The following is a 24,356-nucleotide window of genomic DNA, read 5'->3' as shown; positions in this document are numbered from 1 at the left end:
TCTAATCCTTAAACCAAAAATAAACAAAAGATGAGTGCCCCTAAGAAAAGGCATTGAAGCTTAGGGAAGACTAAAACTGAACTGGCTACAAAGTAAACAAAAACAGAATGCTGGACGACAGCAAAGACTTACTTTGGAGCAAAGACGGCGTCCACAATGTACATCCGAACATGACATGACAATCAACAATGTCCCCACAAAGAAGGATAAAAACAACTGAAATGTTCTTGACTGCTAAAACAAAGTAGATGCGGGAAATATCGCTCAAAGGAAGACATGAAACTGCTACAGGAAAATACCCCAAAAAAAGAGAAAAAGCCACCAAAATAGGAGCGCAAGACAAGAAGTAAAACACTACACACAGGAAAACAGCAAAAAAGTCCAAATAAGTCAGGGTGTGATGTGACAGGTGGTGACAGTACACCTACTTTGAGACAAGAGCTATAGTGATGCATGCTTGGTTATGCTTCAAAGTCATATCCAACAATTGCGACGACGACTTTTTAACTGTCAATATCGGCTACAGAGTTTAATTTTTTAATGTTTTCTGCTGGTGGTGTGCCTCTGGGTTTTTTCAATGAAAAAAAATGTGCCTTGTCTCCCAAAAAAGGTTGAAAAACTCTCGTTTAGAGTAGTGTTCCTGCTTGAGTCACACGCCACAACACTGGGGGGCGGTACTGCGCACTACAAGGTTATTCACCGACCGCCATTCAACCAAAGAAGAAGAAGAAAAAGAAGAAGAAGCGCGTCATGTCATCATGTCTCCTCGCGTCAAATAAACTCTTTTATCACAGCCACTGCGATATTTGAGAACTAGCACGGTGCGTATGTTTGTACCTTTTATCTCCATGTATGTGACGTCCAACTACGGTGTCTTATTGTACACCTTTTATGAGCAGGTGTCTGGTTAGGAACATATCTTCTATAATATAACATGTACGGGACAAGCGGTAGGAAATGGATGGATGGAACATGTACGGTGAATGGCTAACTGCAACATAAGTACATATATAAATATACATTTATAAATATATGCACGCCATCGGTTAACATGTCCACTATTAGCCGGACACCACACGTGTTGCGTTCAATGTCACGCGCGTCGTCGGAATTCAGAAAGAAAATCTGTTTAACGCCCCAAAAAATATATATCGATCGTCACTCTTCACCGATTCGAAGCGATGACGTCATTTCGGTGTGCCGCTGTTATCCCCCTGAAACGGTCGTTTGCATGTCTCGTCACGATGTAAGTAGTGTTTGTGCTGTGCACCGCAGCTCAGCGTCAAGCTCGCGGGCCTTGTCAGAGCCGAGACCCGGATCAGCGGCGTCGTCATCAATGGTGTGTCCACATCCAGGAGAGGTCACCTTGTCCTGCCTGTGCTCCATGATCCATCACCTCAGCCCACATCACGGTGAGTACGAGCACAGCGTACGTGATCTTCAATTGGTTCTATTATTGGACCGCACAGTGCACACCTTTATGGTGCCTTCAGGTGTGTCATCCGGTTCAAACCCACAACGTTGACAGAGCCATATTGGGCCAAAAATACAAAAAACAAATCTGTCTGGAGCCGCAAAAAATGTAAAGCCGTATATAAGGCAACACATGACGTAAGTGGCTATATTAGCTGTATTGGCCTACTATCAAAACAACTTTAAAAGTCTTATATAAGTGTTATAATGAAGGAAAAAAATGACGTGTCTATATTAGCTATATTAGCCTACTGTCAAAACGACTTTAAAAGTCTTATATAAGTGTTATAATGAAAGCAACAAATTACTTGTCTATATTAGCTATATTAGCCTACTATCAAAACGACTTTAAAAGTCTTATATATGTAACAGTCAGCGTTCTGCGTTGTGTATTTTCTTAGTGAGGCACACACACTGGAGTTGAATCACGGGGATTTATTCACCTTTTTTTGGAAAAAACAAAAACAGGGCGTCACACACAGTCCACGGCAAACGGAATCTCTCTCCACAGCTCCGAGCGTCAGTGCTCACTCAATTCAATTATACATGTTTAAATGTGGAAATGGAAATAATAATAATAAAGGTAAAAAAAAAGCATAATAGTCTCAAATAAATTAATTAAATAAAACACAGTATATAAAATATATACTTCAGCAAATAACAATATATATTAAGAAAAAGGATCCTTAAATGTGCAGCAATACACCTCATCTTTCCCACCCACATCAATTCTTTTTATATTTTTTATACAATAAACTAAGCCAAAAAAACTCATAACAGACATACCTTTTTTTGGAAAAAACAAAAACAGGGCGTCACACACAGTCCACGGCAAACGGAATCTCTCTCCACTAAAGAATAAAGAAAAAAATACACACTCATATAAATGCTAGAGCGGCACACAAGATGTCCACACAGACACACAGCAGAGCCCCTGACCCCTGCACAACCTCATGAGACAGGAGACCCCACAACAACTGCAGCTAGCAGTAAGCTAACCAAGCTAATCCACACATCCTTTAGCATACAAAAGTTCGTTTTTTTTTCAACAATTCAACAGCCATTCGGGAATTCAACACACATGCACACCAACAAGTCACAAAACAGTGTGCATTCCCACAAAACACTTTTAAAAACGACAACCAAAAAGTTTATTAAAAAAACAAAAGGAGAGAGACATAAACATGACTTACCAGCTCCGAGCGTCAGTGCTCACTGAAGCTGCTCACAAAGGTGCGACGCCAAATCACCCCCCAGGGAAACAAAAAGGTATGTAACGGAAAATAATAGAGTGGAACCTATTTACAATGAGAAACACTTTTGGGGAAGTTCACAACAAAAAATGATGTGAATAATTGAACAAAATTAAAATAAAATAAAATAAAATTTAGCTCGGCTACATATAAGTGTTAAAATGAAGGCAACAAATGACTTGTCTATATTAGCTATATTAGCCTACTATCAAAATGACTTTAAAAGTCTTATATAAGTGTTATAATGAAGACAACACATGATGTGTCTATATTAGCCTACTATCAAAATGACTTTAAAAGTCTTATATAAGTGTTAAAATGAAGGCAACACACGACTTAAGTGTCTATATTAGCTATACTAGCCTACTATCAAAATGACTTTAAAAGTCTTATATAAGTGTTATAGTGAAGACAACACATGATGTAAGTGTCTATATTAGCCTACTATCAAAATGACTTTAAAAGTCTTATGTAAGTGTTATAATGAAGACAACACATGATGTGTCTATATTAGTTATATTAGCCTACTATCAAAATGACTTTAAAAGTCTTATATAAGTGTTATAATGAAGACAACACACGACTTAAGTGTCTATATTAGCTATATTAGCCTACTATCAAAATGACTTTAAAAGTCTTATATAAGTGTTATAATGAAGACAGCACATGATGTGTCTATATTAGCTATATTAGCCTACTATCAAAATGACTTTAAAAGTCTTATATAAGTGTTAAAATGAAGGCAACACATGACTTAAGTGTCTATATGAGCTATATTAGCCTACTATCAAAATGACTTTGAAAGTCTTATGTAAGTGTTATAATGAAGACAACACATGATGTGTCTATATTAGCCTACTATCAAAATGACTTTAAAAGTCTTATATAAGTGTTAAAATGAAGGCAACACACGACTTAAGTGTCTATATTAGCTATACTAGCCTACTATCAAAATGACTTTAAAAGTCTTATATAAGTGTTATAATGAAGACAACACATGATGTGTCTATATTAGCCTACTATCAAAATGACTTTAAAAGTCTTATATAAGTGTTGTAATGAAGACAACACATGATGTGTCTATATTAGCCTACTATCAAAATGACTTTAAAAGTCTTATATAAGTGTTGTAATGAAGACAACACATGATGTGTCTATATTAGTTTTATTAGCCTACTATCAAAATGACTTTAAAAGTCTTATATAAGTGTTAAAATGAAGGCAACAAATGACTTGTCTATATTAGCTATATTAGCCTACTATCAAAATGACTTTAACGGTCTTATATAAGTGTTATAATGAAGACAACACATGATGTGTCTATATTAGCCTACTATCAAAATGACTTTAAAAGTCTTATATAAGTGTTATAATGAAGGCAACAAATTACTTGTCTATATTAGCTATATTAGCCTACTATCAAAATGACTTTAAAAGTCTTATATAAGTGTTATAATGAAGACAACACATGATGTAAGTGTCTATATGAGTTATATTAGCCTACAATCAAAATGACTTTAAAAGTCTTTTATAAGTGTTATAATGAAGACAGCACATGATGTGTCTATATTAGTTATATTAGCCTACTATCAAAATGACTTTAAAAGTCTTATATAAGTGTTATAATGAAGACAACACATGATGTGTCTATATTAGCCTACTATCAAAATGACTTTAAAAGTCTTATATAAGTGTTATAATGAAGACAACACATGATGTGTCTATATTAGCCTACTATCAAAATGACTTTAAAAGTCTTTTATAAGTGTTATAATGAAGACAGCACATGATGTGTCTATATTAGTTATATTAGCCTACTATCAAAATGACTTTAAAAGTCTTATATAAGTGTTAAAATGAAGGCAACACATGACATAAGTGGCTATATTAGCTGTATTAGCCTACTGTCAAAACGACTTTAAAAGTCTTATATAAGTGTTATTATGAAGGAAAAAAATGACGTGTCTATATTAGCTATATTAGCCTACTGTCAAAACGACTTTAAAAGTCTTATATAAGTGTTATAATGAAGACAACAGATTACTTGTCTATATTAGCTATATTAGCCTACTATCAAAATGACTTTAAAAGTCTTATATAAGTGTTAAAATGAAGGCAACAAATGACTTGTCTATATTAGCTATATTAGCCTACTATCAAAACGACTTTAAAAGTCTTATGTAAGTGTTATAATGAAGGAAAAAAATGACGTGTCTATATTAGCTATATTAGCCTACTATCAAAACGACTTTAAAAGTCTTATATAAGTGTTATAATGAAGGCAACAAATTACTTGTCTATATTAGTTATATTAGCCTACTATCAAAATGACTTTAAAAGTCTTATATAAGTGTTATAATGAAGGCAACAAATTACTTGTCTATATTAGCTATATTAGCCTACTATCAAAATGACTTTAAAAGTCTTATATAAGTGTTATAATGAAGGCAACAAATGACTTGTCTATATTAGCTATATTAGCCTACTATCAAAATGACTTTAAAAGTCTTATATAAGTGTTATAATGAAGACAACACATGATTTGTCTATATTAGTTATATTAGCCTACTATCAAAATGACTTTAAAAGTCTTATATAAGTGTTAAAATGAAGGCAACACACGACTTAAGTGTCTATATTAGCTATACTAGCCTTCTATCAAAATGACTTAAAAAGTCTTATATAAGTGTTATAATGAAGACAACACATGATGTGTCTATATTAGCCTACTATCAAAATGACTTTAAAAGTCTTTTATAAGTGTTATAATGAAGACAGCACATGATGTAAGTGTCTATATTAGTTATATTAGCCTACTATCAAAATGACTTTAAAAGTCTTATATAAGTGTTAAAATGAAGGCAACACATGACTTAAGTGTCTATATTAGCTATATTAGCCTACTATCAAAATGACTTTGAAAGTCTTATATAAGTGTTGTAATGAAGACAACACATGATGTAAGTGTCTATATTAGTTATATAAGCCTACTATCAAAATGACTTTAAAAGTCTTTTATAAGTGTTATAATGAAGACGGCACATGATGTGTCTATATTAGTTATATTAGCCTACTATCAAAATGACTTAAAAAGTCTTATATAAGTGTTATAATGAAGACAACACATGATGTAAGTGTCTATATTAGCTATATTAGCCTACTATCAAAATGACTTAAAAAGTCTTATATAAGTGTTATAATGAAGACAACACATGATGTAAGTGTCTATATTAGAACAATGGCTTTATCCTTTTAACATTGGGAACACTATAATAATAATTCTGTCCACGTTAATCAACATTAAACTGCCTCAAGTTGTTGTTCAGATGAAATAAAATGACAAAACTTTTCTTCTACATATAAAAAGTGCAACATTAAACAGTTTCAAGTCAACTCATCATGCTTCATTTATTACAGCATTTGGGAAGCCTGTAGTTGGTTTATTATGTAAATGTTATATTTGTATCAACATGTGACAGCAGGGACCCTGCCATTCAAAACTAGGCTGCTGCATTACTAATGATTCATGTAACTATAGCTGAAAAAAATGGTACAATAGCAATAGGAGAGACTATTCATCCCTGGACACCATGGAGTTCATGTAGGCTTAATGACGCACTTACATTATTATATCAACTATCAGAGACAGAAACTCTTCATTTAACATAATGTCCTTTTTTGCTGCTTCAACACAGCTCAATCAACACAGAAAAAGGTCAAGTGAAATAACAGACAGACAGGGCTTTGCTGTCCGTAACACACACACACGGTGGGGCGGTATAGCTGGGTTGGTAGAGCGGCCGTGCCAGCAACTTGAGGGTTGCAGGTTCGATCCCCGCTTCCGCCATCCTAGTCACTGCCGTTGTGTCCTTGGGCAAGACACTTTACCCACCTGCTCCCAGTGCCACCCACACTGGTTTGAATGTAACTTAGATATTGGGTTTCACTATGTAAAGCGCTTTGAGTCACTTGAGAAAAAGCGCTATATAAATGTAATTCACTTCACTTCACACACCGCAAAATGAGCTAACATTACGCTAATAGCGAATTAGCCTTCACCTCAAGCCAGGACTGCGAGCGAGCTGAGCTGCAGTTTAAGTTTCTAGAAGATCAACGGGCTCATAGTGATGTTACTAGTAGTTGACTGGGAGGTGTTTATTATCATTTGGGGAGATGTCGCTGCCTGATGATTACCTGCTAAACGCTAAGCACTGACTACATGCGCTCTGAATACGCACTGCTGATTGGCTGTTACCACTCTGTTTGTAACCAATCAGATGGTTGTGTGGGTGGGACAATGCTGGGTGCTGTGTAGAGGACTGACAGAGACAGAGGCAGAAGGAAGCGGAGGCGGCTACTTAATATGTCCGTGTGGAAACTCGTTCGGTACACCTCCGAACCGAACCGAAACCCCCGTACCGAATTGGTTCAATACAAATACACGTACTGTTACACCCCTAGATGGCATAACGTATTTCCTTGAATAGCCGCAGGGGCGCTAATTAATTTAAAACCTCCTGTCACTCCGGCGTTTACCGGAAGCCTGCGGGATGGCCGTGCATGCGCTAATTATTTTAAAACCTCTTCTCACTCCGGCGTTTACCAAAAGGAATGCGGTAAATAGGCGTGCGCTTTGAGTGTGATGTAAGCATACCATCATGAAAAGCACATTTAATCAAAAAAACTTTATTATGGTCTTACCTGTACTTATAAATGGAGTCCATTTGCAGCTCCTTCTGACCAAAAGCATCAATAACTTGTTTATAGAAGTCTTCCTTATTTTCTTTCTTCAGTTTTAAAAGTCTCTCTGTCTCGATGGAGATATTCCTTTAATTATTACCTCCTGCTTCCAATGAAAGTCCAGTTTAGAAAACTGTTTTATTTGAGATAGCGGTATGTAATCCTCCTTGTTAAAAGGTCAGGCGAGAGGGGAAAAAAAACTATCTGTTGCTGCGTGTTGTCACTTCTTCTGCAGTACCGGAAGTCGCAAGAAGGATCACTAGCGCCCTCTACCACCAGGAAGCGGGAGTCATTTAATGACTCATACCGTATTTGACACACGCAGCTACGGTATATTAATAAAACATAGCTGCTTACTGTTCTTTTTAGCATACTGTACCGGTATTCAATAGCTTGTACTTTAAATCCTAGTGAATAACTCTTTATCTTTTTTCCTTTGTGCGATTGCAAACTACTGAAAGCAGCTTCCTCCATTTTGAAAATGAGGACAGGTAAAGCGTCACTCGTGACGTAACGGCGGAAGTTCTAGACATATGCTAAATATTTTGCGAAATGAGTTTGACCCGGCGAAAATTATAGACATGCGTTAATAAAATTAATATTTTGCGAAACAAATTTGATCCGGCGTTAATAATGAACGGGCGATAAGGCCAAGCATGCGTTAATTATTTTGAGAAACCAGTTTGACCCGGCAGTAATTCTAGACGTGCGAATACTGTATTCCCTGCGCCAATTCAAGGAAATACGGTACATAAAAAGTCAGGCATGCACTGGGTGGAGGGATCAATAAATGGTCTTCATCATTGACAATGACCTATTTCTCTCCTTGCAGGCTGCACATGTATGGCGTTTGCAAGACGTGAAGGGGAGTTCTGCCCAGCCCAGCACCTGCTGCTTATTGTGGACAAGTGAACCAGATACTTGAGAGGCACAAACCTTGCCAACTACACCCACACAGGTGTGTCAACACACATGAGATAATGCAGTGCACTGGAACCTTGATGCTAAACCCACAATGTATTTTACCGACTGGCTTGCCAGCATGTTCACATTTCAAAACAAACTTTAAACATCATCGATGATAAATTGAAATAAACAATTCTCAAGTGAAACTGTAGCCATCATATAACCTGTACAGCCATCTTATTGGACACGGGCACAGACAGAAAGTGCACTTGGGAAAATGTTTGGAGTCAACCGCCTGAATAGCAAATATCAAGTCAATGGAATTATTGGTAGACCTCAGCTTTAGTGTTTCTCTGTGTAGACTGAAGAGCCTTCCAATAGGACAACTACAAACCCCAAAAGCAGTGAAGTTGTCACGTTGTGTAAATAAAAAGAGAATACAATGATTTGCAAATCCTTTTCAACTTATATTCAATTGAATAGACTGCAAACACAAGATATTTCATGATATTTAACAATCTTAAAGGCCTACTGAAAGCCACTACTAGCGACCACGCAGTCTGATAGTTTATATATCAATGATGAAATCTTAACATTGCAACACATGCCAATACGGCCGGGTTAACTTATAAAGTGACATTTTAAATTTCCCGCCAAACTTCCGGTTAAAAACGTTTTATTATGCTGACGTATGCGTGTGACGTCACGAGGGCAAGGGAAGTATTCGGAGCCCGGAGAAAAAAACTCTGTTTTCATTTCATAATTCCACAGTATTCTGGACATCTGTGTTGGTAAATCTTTTGCAATTTGTTTAATGAACAATGGAGGCTGCAAAGAAGAACGTTGTAGGTGGGATCGGTGTATTAGCGGCTGGCTGTAGCAACACAACAAGGACTACTTACCCTGATAGCAGACGCCTAGCCGATGCTAGCCGCCAAACCCACGGATGAAGTCCTTCGTCGCGCCGTCGATCGCTGGAACGCAGGTGAGCACGGGTGTTGATGAGCAGATGAGGGCTGGCTGGCATAGGTGGAGCGCTAATGTTTTTATCATAGCTCTGTGAGGTCCGGTTGCTAAGTTAGCCTTAGCGTCGTTAGCAACAGCATTGTTAAGCTTTACCAGGCTGAGAATTATTAACCGTGTAGTTACAAGTCCATGGTTTAATAGTATTGTTGATCTTCTGTCTATCCTTCCAGTCAGGGATTTATGTATTTTGTTTCTATCTGCATTTGAGAACGATGCTATCACGTTAGCTCAGTAGCTAAGTGTGTCACCGATGTATTGTCGTGGAGATAAAAGTCACTGTGAATGTCCATTTCGTGTTCTCGACTCTCATTTTCAAGAGGATATAGTATCCCAGGTGGTTTAAAATACAAATCCGTGATCCACAATAGAAAAGGGAGAGAGTGTGGAATCCAATGAGCCAGCTTGTACCTAAGTTACGGTCAGAGCGAAAAAAGATATGTCCTGCACTGCCTCTAGTTCTTCACTCTAACGTTCCTCATCCACGAATCTTTCATCCTCGCTCAAGTTAATGGGGTAATCGTCGCTTTCTCGGTCCGAATCTCTCTCGCTCCATTGTAAACAAAGGGAAATTGTGAGGAATATTACCTCCTGTGACGTCACGCTACTTCCGGTACAGGCAAGGCTTTTTTATCAGCGAGCAAAAGTTGCGAACTTTATCGTTGATTTTCTCTACTAAATCCTTTCAGCAAAAATATGGCAATATTGCGAAATGATCAAGTATGACACATAGAATGGATCTGCTATTCCCGTTTAAATAAAAAAAAATCATTTCAGTAGGCCTTTAACTTGCACTTACAGATGTAGCGACAAACTGTAGTTACTGACAGTGGTTTTCTGAAGTGTTCCTGAGCCCATGTGGTGATATCCTTTACACACTGACGTCGCTTTTTGATGCAGTACCGCCTGAGGGATCCAAGGTCATGGGCATTGCCGCTTATGTGCGGTCTGCAAAAGCAACTTTTCTTACCTTCTGGTACCTGCTGATCTGTATTTGGGATCTGCATAAATCCTGAAAAATTGCGCGCGTCCGCCTTTGTAGTCCGTGCCGACTACGCAGTTGATAATCTTCTTTTTCTCTATCTTCTTGTTATGGGACATTCGTCGTCCTCTGTTGCAATTTCTAATATAAAGTAGTGTAAAGTTCTTACTTATATCTGTCAGTAAACTCACCATGAAAGCACTAAAACATACCGGTGTGGTGAGTTTACATTATTCACCCAAGGAACTTTAGTTATTAGAGAGTTCCAGTCGGGAAGGTTTTTCACGGGACACATTTCTGGCGTCGTTGTTGTTGTTTCCGGGTGAGGAGATGCTGCTCCGTTACTGATTGAAGTAAAGTGTGAATGTCATTAAAACAGTTAGCGCCATCTTTTGACACTTCTTCCACCCCCGTCCTTGCACGCTACGACAAAGATGACGGGGAGAAGACGCTGTCCAAGTGGAGGCACGTAAATAAGACAGCCCACAAAACGGCGCAACCTGAAGAGGCTGTCGGAAAGCGACTTGAAGATGATGTGTAAAACATCATCTATGCAACATTTTGACCAGAAAACCACCATCACATGTTATGTAGACCAGTGTTTGTCAACCTTTTTTGAGGCTAGGCACGTTTTTTTTTCATTTAAGAATACGAAGGCACACCACCAGCAGAAAACGTAAAAAAAAAAAAAGATACACCAGTAGGTCGTCGTGCCTTATTTTGAATTTGTTGGTCTTTTCCTGTGCTTTAGTTCTTGTCTTGCGCTGTTATTTTGGTGGCCCTTCCTGTTTTGTTGGTGTTTTCCTGTAGCAGTTTCATGTCTTCCTTTGAGCGCTATTCCCCGCACCTGCTTTGTGTTAGCAAGCAAGGCTATATAAGTTGTTGCTATCCTTCTTTTGTGTGGACATTGTTGATTGTCATGTCATGTACGGATGTACTTTGAGGACGCCGTAAGTTTTTGCTGTCGTCCAGCATTCTGTTTCTGTTTACTTTGTAGCCAGTTCAGTTTTACTTTCGTTTTGCATAGCCATTGCCTTTTCCTTTCCCTTTCCCTTTTGTTCATTTTTGGTTTAAGCCAGGGGTGTCCAAACTTTTTCCACTCAGGGCCGTACACGGAAAAATTTAAGCAAGCGGGGGCCATTTTGATATTTTTCATTTTCAAACCTTAACAAAATATATGGATCTTTTATTTATTTTAACCTTTAGGGCTCCTGGGGACTATAAAGGGTCTCAGTCATTAAACTGTTAAAAATAAGTCAGTATTATTATTATATTTTATTTAACGCTTACAGTAAATCTCTATATCAACTTGAGGTTGATATAAAGTTAAAAAAAAAAAAAGGTTTTCTGTCAAAGACAACTTTGTTTTTTATAGTAAAACTGAAATATGCAGTATTTAGTAATTAGAGCCTAAAAGATTAATAATGCAGGACACCATTGATTTTAATTCTTTAATATTTTTGAGTAATCACAGTGAAAAGTTAAATACAATCCTACTAAATATATTTGGGATCCAAAAGGTCCCCCACTCATAAAGTGATACATTTTTATTAGTTTTTTTTTACTTTTCACACTTAAATTACGAGATCAACTTCATATATATCTGTCGATTTTACGTTTGAACTATTATTTTGTTTGTTTTATGCTCTTTTGTCGAATAAAACTTTGATGTTTTTATATGGCAACCACACAATATATACAATATTTTTTCCACATAAAACATTTTAAAGTGATATTTTTTAACTAATAATTAGGCATGTCCGATAATGGCTTTTTGCCGATATCCGATATTCCAATATTGTCGAACTCTTTAATTACCGATACAGATATCAACCGATATATACAGTCGTGGAATTAACACATTATTATGCCTAATTTGGACAACCAGGTATGGTGAAGATAAGGTACTTTTTTTAAAAATGAATCAAATAAAATAAGATAAATAAATTAAAAACATTTTCTTGAATAAAAAAGACAGTAAAACAATATAAAAACAGTTACATAGAAACTAGTAATTAATGAAAATTTGTAAAATTAACTGTTAAAGGTTAGTACTATTAGTGGACCAGCAGCACGCACAATCGTGTGTGCTTACGGACTGTATCCCTTGCAGACTGTATTGATATATATTGATATATAATGTAGGAACCAGAATATTAATAACAGAAGGAAACAACCCTTTTGTGTGAATGAGTGTAAATGGGGGAGGGAGGTTTTTTGGGTTGGTGCACTAATTGTAAGTGTATCTTGTGTTTTTTATGTGGATTTAATAAACAAAAAAAAACGATACTGATAATAAAAAAACGATACCGATAATTTCCGATATTACATTTTAACGCATTTATCGGCCGATAATATCGGCAGACCGATATTATCGGACATCTCTACTAATAATTCATTATGACATAGATTTTTAGTCTTTTTTTTTTTTTTAGCAATGGCAAAAAAAATAAAAATAAACAAAGACCAAAGAAAAAAAACAGTCTGCATAGATTTCACCTCATTCCACTTTTTTTTAAATGTATTTTTAAAATTTTTGCAATATTATCAATTTTGCAGAATGTGTGGCGGGCCGGTAAACAATTAGCTGCGGGCCGCAAATGGCCCCCGGGCCGCACTTTTGACACCCTTGGTTTAAGCGTTACATACCTTTTTACCGGCACGCTGTGGTCTGCATATTGGGATCACAACAAACCATCCTCGTCTCACCAGACACATTTCGACTCTTACAAAGCAACTAACTACCTGCTGCCACCTACTGACATGGAGTATTACATGGTTACCTTGCCGGGTTTTACACAGCACAGACACTAAGCAACGGCACATTATTTGCAGATTATAATTGTTGATTTGCAAAAAAAAAAAATTTGGACCAATTAGGTGAAGTTTCATAATTTCCCACGGCACACCAGACAATATCTCGCGGCACTAGACCACAATGAAGTCTTATACATTTAGAAAAAAATAACTGATATTATGACTCCTTTAATGCGCCCTATAATCTGGTGCACCCAGATTATACGGTACGTGTTTAGTTAGTTCTGTGAGGGTGCAAAATGTTTCATTGCAAATCAATATTACCTGGAAATGTCAGTCTTGAAAAGAATGATTTCCCCTTATTTACATAGTACATTTCTCTGACTCTCTGCCATTGCAGGCTTTCACTGCCATCCTGTCAGACACATATGAAGAAAGGACAACTTGCAACCTGTCACCCGTTTTGGGGAGCAGAGGAGGCTTTGCTTTTAATTTGCAGAGTCTGCTTCTTCATTTCTGCATGCATCCTCTCCTCTCTTCCCACTCAAAAGTCCCCTCCTCTAATTGACTTCTTTGAATAGACTGATCTTTTTTTATTAATTTTTTATTTTGTAAAAAACAGTACCTTTTGTAAAAGCAACACGCTGCCGTGGTCGTAACAATGAATCGACCGGCTGCAGTGGAAATCTCCTATGACTGTCTAAGATTCCTAATCACCCACAATCCCACTAATGCACAACTTGGAAGGTTCATCGAGGTACGGCACTTATTTCATTGGACTTTTCTCTTTCCAAGCCCATCTATGATTGTACCTGTTTGATTAGTTTGAAGTCAGAGTGATTGATTATGTGTTGATATGAAGGAGCTGAAGGCATATGGAGCCAATACTCTAGTGAGAGTATGTGCTGCTACCTATGACACGGCACCAGTGGAACAAGAGGGCATTCAAGTCCTGGTGAGTATTTTTTACATTTTTTACAAAAACGATGAATGCAAAAATCCTACTGACAAGTCCGCTTGATGATCAATAAAACCGTTTTTTGAGTTTTATCAACTTAATAACACTGGTTTGAGTCCGTCACCTTAACAGGGGCAGGCGGTATTTTAGGGTGGTGATGCCACTTCTATGAAAATAAACAAAAACCCTTTGCTTTCCACTCCTTTGGACATTCCAAACCTCGTAAGTGGAACTTTCAACTGCTTCAGAGTTTGCACAGGAATGCTAGAAAATGCCTTTGCCCAAATTGCAATATACAGTGGTGGTCAAAAGTGTACATCCACTTGTAAAGAACATCATGTCATGGCTGTCTTGACTTTACAATAACTTTCTACAACTCTTATTTTTTTGTGATGTAGTGATTGGAGCACATACTTGTTGGTCACAAAAAAACTTTCTTGAAGTTTGCTTCTTTTATGAATTTATTATTGGTCTACTGAAAATGTGAGGGTCAAAAGTATACATACAGCAATGTTAATATTTGCTTACATGTCCCTTGGCAAGTTTACCTGCAATAAGGCGCTTTTGCTAGCCATCCACAAGCTTCTGCTTGAATTTTATCGGCCGTAAATGCTTTAAAATGTAATATCGAAAATGATCGGTATCGGTTTTTTTATTATCGGTATCGTTTTTTTATTTGTCTTTATTTTTGTTTTGTTTTTATTAAATCAACCTAAAAAACACAAGGTAGACTTACAATTAGTGCACCAACCCAAAAAACCTCCCTCCCCCATTCACACTCAATCACACAAAAGGGTTGTTTCTTTCTGTTATTAATATTCTGCTTCCTACATTATATATCAATATATATCAATACAGTCTGCAAGGGATACAGTCTGTAAGCACACATGATTGTGCGAGCTGCTGGTCCACTAATAGTACTAACCTTTAACAGTTAATTTTACTCATTTTCATTCATTACTAGTTTCTATGTAACTGTTTTTATATTGTTGTACTTTCTTTTTTGTTCAAGAAAATGTTTTTATTTTATTTTATTTTTAAAAAGGACCTTATCTTCACCATACCTGGTTGTCCAAATTATGCATAATAATGTGTTAATTCCACGACTGTATATATCGGTATCGGTTGATATTGGTATCGGTGATTAAGAGTTGGGGAATATCGGATATCGGCAAAAAAGCCATTATTGGACATCCCTAATATATGTGTATATATATATGCCGGCCAGTATATATATGCATGCTTAAGATCCTCTGCCTCGAAAGAAAATAATGATTGTCTTGGTGCCTTCTAACTTGCCCTGGTGCCCTAAGATATGAGCACTCCTTTAAGACAACACTTGCCTTGACCTTAAAAAGTTCAAATTCGAGGCCTGCAGCTAAAAGCATGCAAAAAATTAGAAATATATAAAAGCGAAAATGTGTTGGAAGAGCTGTTATGTGTGTTTGGGTGAGTTGCTTACACACTCCATGAACATTCATTTTAGAAGTATTCTGTGACATCTCAGCTGGTAGAAATTGAAAAATATAAAATCATTTATAAAGACAGCATTTTGTTTGGGATACTTTGACATGTAGTACGTCTCAAAAACTTCCAATCATCCATCTATACTTTATCTGCATGTTATTAGCCCTAATCAAAACATACTTTTAAAGGTAATTTTGATTTTTTAAAAGTTAAACATAATAAAATGGATATTTCCATTAACCAGTCATAAAACAAAATGCCTTACTTTCTCCAGGATATGCCATTTGATGATGGCTCCGCCCCCCCAGAGCAGCTGGTGGATGATTGGCTGAGCCTGTTGCAGGCCAAGTTTCGAGATGAGCCTGGCGGCTGTGTGGCTGTGCATTGTGTTGCAGGACTGGGAAGGTATGTGATGTGTGCAATGGGCTGAAGTACATTTACTTTATGGTGGATGGACACTTGAGCATCAACTGTATTCCAGTTAGATAGGTGGACTCCTGTATTGATTCAAGATGTTCCCTCAGAGCTCCTGTGCTCGTTGCCCTGGCGCTAATTGAGTGTGGGATGGCGTACGAAGATGCTGTTCACTTCATAAGACTGTGAGTGATGGCATCTGATGCCACATTTGCTCTTTTTCTCATCTTTGCATGACAATGTTCACACCACATAACTATTTTCCCTGTTCACATTTTGTGCATGAAAGGGGAACTGCACTTTTTTTGTTGGAATTTTGCCTATCATTCGCCATCCCTAATTAAGACATGTTTTTTTAATGCATTCTACATAGTAAATAAATGCCATCAAAAGTCTGCTGACAATGTAGCCCAGACCTGGGCATTCTGCGGCCTGCGGGCCACATCCGGCCCTTTGTGCGTCCCTGTCCGGCCCGCGTGAGGCCAATTATAAATTACAAAATAAATTTTAAAAAGTATCTATGTCGAGTGTGCAATACAACGGTGCTGCTTTTGTTTTGAAATTCGTTATTTGTATTACTTCCATGTGGACGTATGCGTGTGCGTGATTGTGAGTGAATGTGAACAGCTGCAATCATTAATTACAAAATAAAGTTGAAAAAACATCTATGTCGTGCGCGCAATACAACTGTGCTGCTTTTATTTTGAAAAGTATTATTTATGGGCGTGTGTCCGTGTGTAACCTGCGAGTGAAGGTGCACATGCAGCGACAAGTGATGCACGGTTTACACCCGAGACGCTAAATAGAGAAAAGTTGATGAGGAATGGCGTGTTTCCAACAAGACATGGACTGCCAAGCAACGTTCCCTCTAAGGTGCGTGCCTGCGCAATTGCGCACTGCTCAAGCGTCCTCTGCGCACAGCAAATATATGTCGCGCACCAAATCAGATCCCATCTGAATTCTAAACAAAATAAACATATTTATTCTATGTAATTTTGCAATGCAACTTTGAGTGACAGTGACAACAAGCGGCCCTAACGGTGTTCGTCAACACCCTTCAATTGAACACCGTTCAATTATTGTAACGTCTATCGAGATGCTTCGAGGACAGGAATTATATCGATCACTTTATTGAGCAAAACTGTTTATATTGGGCCATAACCACACCAAAAACATGAGTAAAACACTTCTATCTCGAAAAACTAGTCATTTTCTGCCGTACAAACCAGGCCAAAACCAACTTGTCATCTGTCACCAACACGCATAGCACTAAACCACTGGTGCGTTTATGGCCACACAAAAAGTCGGACAACTCAAACACCACACAAAGTTACACTATGACTCCTCAGTCATACGTGTGCTTATTTTACTGTCATTTATTATTAATGTTAATTTATTTATATTAGTCATGGAATGCTGTTACACACACTATGTTGAAGTATTACTATTATTATTAATTATTATTATTATTATTTATCTTACGGTATACATCAAAAATAATATTGAGCAAAATTTAATTGAAATATTGTCGATGTGGCCCTCCAGCAGTGCTCGGGTTGCTCATGCGGCCCCCGGTAAAAATTAATTGCCCACCCCTGATGTAGCCTATACGAGTTGCTCTATTCTGCCTATAAAGCCCCTAAAACATCCCAACGCCTCCATTAAGGTTTTGTATACATGCTGGAAGTATATATATATAATGTAGTAACATTTATAATAACATTTAATATTTACGTATTGTGTTCATTTTAAGCATATGCAGCGCATTTATTTAAAAAAAACGCATCGCGTTAGCTTTTTCTTTCTTTTTCAACAACGTGTGAATTGTGAAGTGAATTATATTTATACAGCGCTTTTTCTCTAGTGACTCAAAGCGGTTTTACATAGTGAAACCCAATATCTACACTACCGTTCAAAAGTTTGGGGTCACCCAAACAATTTTGTGTTTGAGCCTTCATTTCTAAGAACAAGAATAGACTGTTGATTTTCAGATGAAAGTTCTCTTTTTCTGGCCATTTTGAGCGTTTAATTGACCCCACAAATGTGATGCTCCAGAAACTCAATCTGCTCAAAGGAAGGTCAGTTTTGTAGCTTCTGTAACAAGCTAAAGTGTTTTCAGATGTGTGAACATGATTGCACAAGGGTTTTCTAATCATCAATTAGCCTTCTGAGCCAATGAGCAAACACATTGTACCATTAGAACACTGGAGTGATAGTTGCTGGAAATGGGCCTCTATACACCTATGTAGATATTGCACCAAAAAGCAGACATTTGCAGCTAGAATAGTCATTTACCACATTAGCAATGTATAGAGTGTATTTCTTTCAAGTTAAGACTAGTTTAAAGTTATCTTCATTGAAAAGTACAATGCTTTTCCTTCACAAATAAGGACATTTCAATGTGACCCCAAACTTTTGAACGCTAGTGTAAGTTACATCTAAACCAGCGTGGGTGGCACTGGGAGCAGGTGGGTAAAGTGTCTTGCCCAAGGACACAACGGCAGTGACTAGGATGGCGGAAGCGGGGATCGAACCTGGAACCCTCAAGTTGCCGGCACGGCCACTCTACCAACCGAGCTATACCGCCCCAACATCACTGATTATTTCTCACTGCAGACTTCATGAGAGCCAACAAACATAATAAAACATCACGTACTGTACAATGTCTGCTGTCATTAGGATGCCGACTGCTAGCGTGTTCATATATTCACATTTAGATGAAGAATGACTCATAAAACTCGCGGAGAAAAGGGGGGTGGAGCCAAGCGTCTTTTTGTGTCGTTTTTGCCATTTATCCATCAATCTTCTTCCGCTTATCCGAGGTCGGGTCGCGGGGGCAGCAGCCTAAGCAGGGAAGCCCAGACTTCCCTCTCCCCAGCCACTTCGTCCAGCTCCTGCCGGGGGATCCCGAGGCGTTCTCAGGCCAGCCGGGAGACATAGTCTACCCAACGTGTCCTGGGCCTTCCCCGTGGCCTCCCACCGGTCGGAAGTGCCCGAAACACCTCCCTAGGGAGGCGTTCGGGTGGCATCCTGACCAGATGCCCGAACCACCTCATCTGGCTCCTCTCCATGTGGAGGAGCAGTGGCTTTACTTTGAGTTCCTCCCGGATGACAGAGCTTCTCACCCTATCTCTAAGGGAGAGACCCGCCACCCGGCGGAGGAAACTCATTTGGGCCGCTTGTACCCGTGATCTTGTCCTTTCGGTCATAACCCAAAAGATCATGACCATAAGTGAGGATGGGAACGTAGATCGACCGGTAAATTGAGAGCTTTGCCTTCCGGCTCAGCTCCTTCTTCACCACAACGGATCGATACAGCGTCCACATTACTGAAGACGCCACACGGATCTCACAATCCACTCTTCCCTCACTCCTGAACAAGACTCCCAGGTACTTGAACTCCTCCACTTGGGGCAAGACCTCCTCCCCAACCTGGAGATGGCACTCCATCCTTTTCCGGGCGAGAACCATGGACTCAAACTTGGAGGTGCTGATTCTCATCCCAGTCGCTTCACACTCAGCTGCGAACCGATCCAGTGAGAGCTGAAGATCCTGGCCAGATGAAGCCAGCAGGACCACATCATCTGCAAAAAGCAGAGACCTAATCCCGCAGCCACCAAACGCCCTGACTGCGCCTAGAAATTCTGTCCATAAAAGTTATGAACAGAATTGTTTTTTTGTCAAAGTTTTCGCCATTTACCGGGTTTAAATTAGCTGTCAAAGTGTACCAACTTGTCGGATCACGTCCTCATCCTTCTACTATCCAGGTGAGAGGCATGATTTAGGATCTACAATGAACTTCCACGAGCAGAGAAGCGAGGAAACGGGTCACCACTCCATGTAAACAAAGCCAAACACGGTAGTGTTCACTGCGCCGCTGAAAATAATTTGTCTGCGTTAGCACTTGTAATAACAATATCACTAATACTTCTTAATATTCAAGTCACCAAATGTATATGGAGTATTGTTCGCAATTTTTGGATGGTTATTGAGTTTTATGGGCGGAATTGAGGACCTCCCATTGGCTCCACTGTAAGCAGACTTTTATTTACAAGTTAGAATGCATTTTAATAAATCCATCCGTTATCATGTCTTTCATAATGATTGTGAACAAAACAAAAAATGTAAAAGAAGAGCAGTTGTCCTTTAAAGATGCTAAAACCAAATCCAATGTAAGTCAATATATTAGGGGTGTAATAACTAGGGATGATACTCGAAACTGGTTTTCCCGGTTGTTCGATAAGAAAAGAACCGTGTCCTCAGACTCGAATCCCTTTTTGAGAACCGGTACCCGTTTTCGAGACCACTATAGTAAGAAAAAGAGTTGGTTCTTTATTTGAATCGCTAGGAACGAATCCCGTCCCGGCCAGAAATGCCCCGTGAGACGTCACAAGAAATTACGTCATGTAGCTCAGTCATTAGGCGCAGATAGCGAAAACAGGAAAAACAATGGACGGGAAAAAGCGCTCCAAGGTGTAATACAGTTCAAAACAAAAGGTATAATTCCAATGAATAACTTTACTGAGAGATTTGAGCAGGGTAAAACACATGACCAACACTTTTACCACCAACCGGAAACAGCAACCAGGCTAGCAACGCACCTCCTTTACGGCAGCTGTCGCAACCTTCTTAAAACAACCGCAGCACATACATATATATACAACATATCTCCCTTTTTGAACTTTGGTTTTTCTTTCCTTGTAAACGTTACAAAATCACACTGTAGATGTGTTGTCTGTCTAATTATAAATAATGCAGACGAGGCGTGTTGGCTGAGTTCTTGACGTTTACTTTCACAGCGTGCTCATAACCTCATTCTTAGCTGCCGGGTGGCGACATGCAACAACACTTTTCGGGGCTACCGCGCATGCTCGTCACTCCCGTTGCATGCTCGGTAGTGTAGTTGTTATATTCCCTAGCTCATAACTTAACATCACATCTATCTATATATCTACCCTATAAAGAAATAATGTTAACTCAATAAAGTGTATTTCTTTTTTTAGCTTTAACTTTTCATTTTTTAGCATTGTAACCACATTTGCAAACAACTTTTCTCTTCATAGAATTTTATTTCAATAAAGAAATAAAGTGCAAAAATGTCAAAGCATCATAACAAACAGTTATGTTCCAATAGCAGCAGAAGTGCACTTTTTGGAGAGCTGTATTTCCAGTTTTGTGCCCAAGGGACTGATTTTATTTAACACTATATTACTATTTATACACCTATAGTGATCACAGAGACAGGTTGTTTTCGTGTTACTGTATATATTTGTTTTTATGAAAAATCCCACTTAATATACTTTGGGTAACAACAGTCAACATTTATTTATTTAATTTTATTTTTTTAGGGGGGTAACAGTCAATATTTATTTATTTTTTAGATTAAATTGTTTTCTAATATAATAAAAGTGAGCTTTTGTTCAACCAAATATTGTGTTTTTTTCCATATACAACAACCTATCTGGACTCCATAAGAGAATCCATAAGGAATCGGTTCGATAAGAGGATTCGATAATAGACTCGAACTCGATAATTTCTTATCAAACATCATCCCTAGTGCTGCTGGTCCACTAATAGTACTAACCTTTAACAGTTCATTTTACTAATTTTCATTAATTACTACTTTCTATGTAACTGTTTTTATATTGTTTTACTTTCTTTTTTATTCAAGAAAATGTTTTTAATTTATTTATCTTATTTTATTGTATTATTTTTTTCCAAAAAGGACTTTATCTTCACCATACCTGGTTGTCCAAATTAGGCATAATAATGTGTTAATTCCATGACTGTATACATCGGTATCGGTTGATATCGGTAATTAAAGAGTTGGACAATATCGGATATCATCAAAAAGCCATTATCGGACATCCCTACTAATACTAGTTAATATTCAAGTCACCAAATGTATATGGAGTATTGTTAGCAATTTCTAGATGGTTGTTTATTGGGTTTTATGGGCAGAATTGAGGACCTCCCATTGGCTCCGCTGTAAGCAGACTTTTATTTACAAGTTAGAATGCATTTTAATAAATCCATTCGTTGTCATGTCTTTCATAATGATTGTGAACAAAACAAAAAAATTAAAAAAAAGAGCAGTTTTCCTTTAAAGATGCTAAAACCAAATCCAATGTAAGTCAATATATTAGGGGTGTAATAGCACATTTATTCATAATTATAGACTTTTCGCTACAGAACAAGTTTATAGGGGAATGTTGCCACAAACTGACACTACTGCACTTAAGCATAATAAGAAACATTTTGTCATGACCTCATTTTCTGTATTCGGTTCCTGTTCAGCACTCTCACTTTAGTTCCACTTCCTGTCTGGCTCGACCACTCCTTTGGCCTGAGCACTGGCTCCCTCGCCTGAGCCTGATTGGCAATCTAGGCACACCTGTTCTTCACAATTTTAAATAAATCCCATACATTTTCATTATCTTGTTTGTTTGAAGCATGGTAAGAGTAATGTTTATTCATGTTTTTTTTCTTTTTTCCAGGAAGCGTCGTGGAGCTTTTAACTCAAAGCAGCTGCTTTTCCTGGAAAACTACAAGCCCAGACTGTGCTTGCGCTCCAAAGATGCTAACGGTCAGAGCTGCACAATACAGTAGGAATGGACAAGTAGCAGACTTGAAGGTTCATGGGACCATCGAAGCATGTTTTAATGATACTGGATGCTGAATGTGATGTTGCTAACTAGACTTGTGTCAAACATCTCCACTCATCCTGGGGAATGTTGCTGACAGACTGCGAGTCCCCAAATTAATCACAAAGAAAGCTGGAAATGGTTTGGTGTGTATTCTGATAAAGTTAAGGTAAAGCACACGTCGTTTATTAAATATATTTCCAGAAAATATAACCAGCTAAATTGTGTTCTTAGTTTTGGCTTGAATTGTAAATTTGGCGTTTCACTGTGCAACTTTGATACATTTGACAGTTTTGATGTTTTTATCTATTTGGTAGCAGAACTGTGCCTATAGTTGCAGACAAGTAACTCATGCATGACACATTTACAGTAGGTTGTAACTGGCGAGACACAGACAAGACAAGTTTGGCATCTGTCTGCTAAAGTAACTATTGTATGCATCCTCCTCATAGTACTGGCAAATAAGGAGAATAAAGAGGATTTAGACATTGGCTCATGTTTATATTTAATGATGATTCAGCAATCTAAGAAAGTATATATATATATATATATATATATACACACACATATATATATATATACGCACATATATATAAATATATATATATATATATATATATATATATATATATATATATATATATATATATATATATGTATATACACTACCGTTCAAAAGTTTGGGGTCACATGTAAATGTCCTTATTATTGAAGGAAAAGCACTGTACTTTTCAATGAAGATAACTTTAAACTAGTCTTAACTTGAAAGAAATACACTCTATACATTGCTAATGTGGTAAATGACTATTCTAGCTGCAAATGTCTGCTTTTTGGTGCAATATCTACATAGGTGTATAGAGGCCAGGCATGTGATTTTTCCGTCTAAAGTCGGAATTCCGCCTTTTTTAATCTCGGGGGGGGAAAAAAAAAAGATCTCCCGTTTTTCCGTTTTTTTTCCGACCCTAAATCAAGATTCGAGACGTAGTTTATATTACGCCGTAGTTGATTGGTCGACATGTTCCTTGTGACCAATCAGGACATCTGTTATGAATGATGACGTTAATAATAACATGTCAAAAATAAGTTTGGATGGGACTGGATGGAAAGGGAAATCACTGATACTGTTGGGAAGAAGGAAGTTACGACTTTGTTCGGTGATTTTATTCGGAAAATCGATCGTCCCGGAAAGGTTTTGTGCACGTGGTGTCATGATAATATTGACTATGGATCACGAGGTTTCAAGGCTTTGGAAGTACATGCGAAACGCCAAAAACATATGAAACAACTTGAAGCAAGGAATACCAACTTTTCACTAGCTGCTACTTTTGGATGTCAACCGAAAGTGAGCAAACCTTACGGACTTCATCCTTTGTTTACATCGACAACTGCCGTAGACATGGAGAGGAAAGATCCACCCACTTCAGTTGTAGACAGGGTTGTTAATAATGAGGTAAGCTAAAAAATATTTGCTTGCGAAATACGCATTGTTTTAAATATTAACCAATTATTGCTTAGCGAAATATAAATGAGTTTTTCTAAGAATAAAAAGCCACGTGAAAATATATTATGAAATTACAGAAATTCAAAGAGTCGCATTATTGATTCCAGTTAACAATTTATTCGAAATAAATTTGCATATAATACTATTTTGTAATATTAAGTTCTTATGTAGTCTGTTGAAACTATTGTCAGTGGTGTAACAATCTTGAAGGTCAATATTTTCACACTTGTTTCATGCA

The 24,356-nt window shown here is 37.6% G+C and overlaps 1 protein-coding gene across 1 annotated transcript; it reads left to right on the top strand.

The window, feature by feature from the left end:
- The first annotated feature begins 638 nt into the window (after window positions 1–638).
- Window positions 639–23,103, top strand: ptp4a2a (protein tyrosine phosphatase 4A2a). Its single transcript, XM_062034679.1, has 8 exons — window positions 639–821; window positions 1,276–1,412; window positions 8,299–8,424; window positions 13,535–13,891; window positions 13,997–14,089; window positions 15,834–15,964; window positions 16,084–16,158; window positions 22,471–23,103. The coding sequence occupies exons 4-8, from the start codon at window positions 13,796–13,798 to the stop codon at window positions 22,580–22,582; spliced, it is 507 nt and encodes a 168-aa protein (XP_061890663.1). The 5' UTR covers window positions 639–821; window positions 1,276–1,412; window positions 8,299–8,424; window positions 13,535–13,795; the 3' UTR covers window positions 22,583–23,103.
- The last annotated feature ends 1,253 nt before the right edge of the window (window positions 23,104–24,356 follow it).

Source organism: Entelurus aequoreus, linkage group LG23 (genome assembly GCF_033978785.1).
Source record: "Entelurus aequoreus isolate RoL-2023_Sb linkage group LG23, RoL_Eaeq_v1.1, whole genome shotgun sequence".
Lineage (NCBI taxonomy): Eukaryota > Metazoa > Chordata > Actinopteri > Syngnathiformes > Syngnathidae > Entelurus > Entelurus aequoreus.
Note: the sequence above shows the minus strand (reverse complement) of the source record. Positions and strands in the feature narration are given on the sequence as shown.

Bases quoted from the DNA above. Each gene is read 5' to 3' on its own strand.
- ptp4a2a (XM_062034679.1), top strand. From the start codon at position 13,796: ATGAATCGACCGGCTGCAGTGGAAATCTCCTATGACTGTCTAAGATTC. The intron at 13,892-13,996 runs GTACGGCACTTA...GTTGATATGAAG, and splicing joins AACTTGGAAGGTTCATCGAG to GAGCTGAAGGCATATGGAGC. The intron at 15,965-16,083 runs GTATGTGATGTG...ATGTTCCCTCAG, and splicing joins TGTGTTGCAGGACTGGGAAG to AGCTCCTGTGCTCGTTGCCC.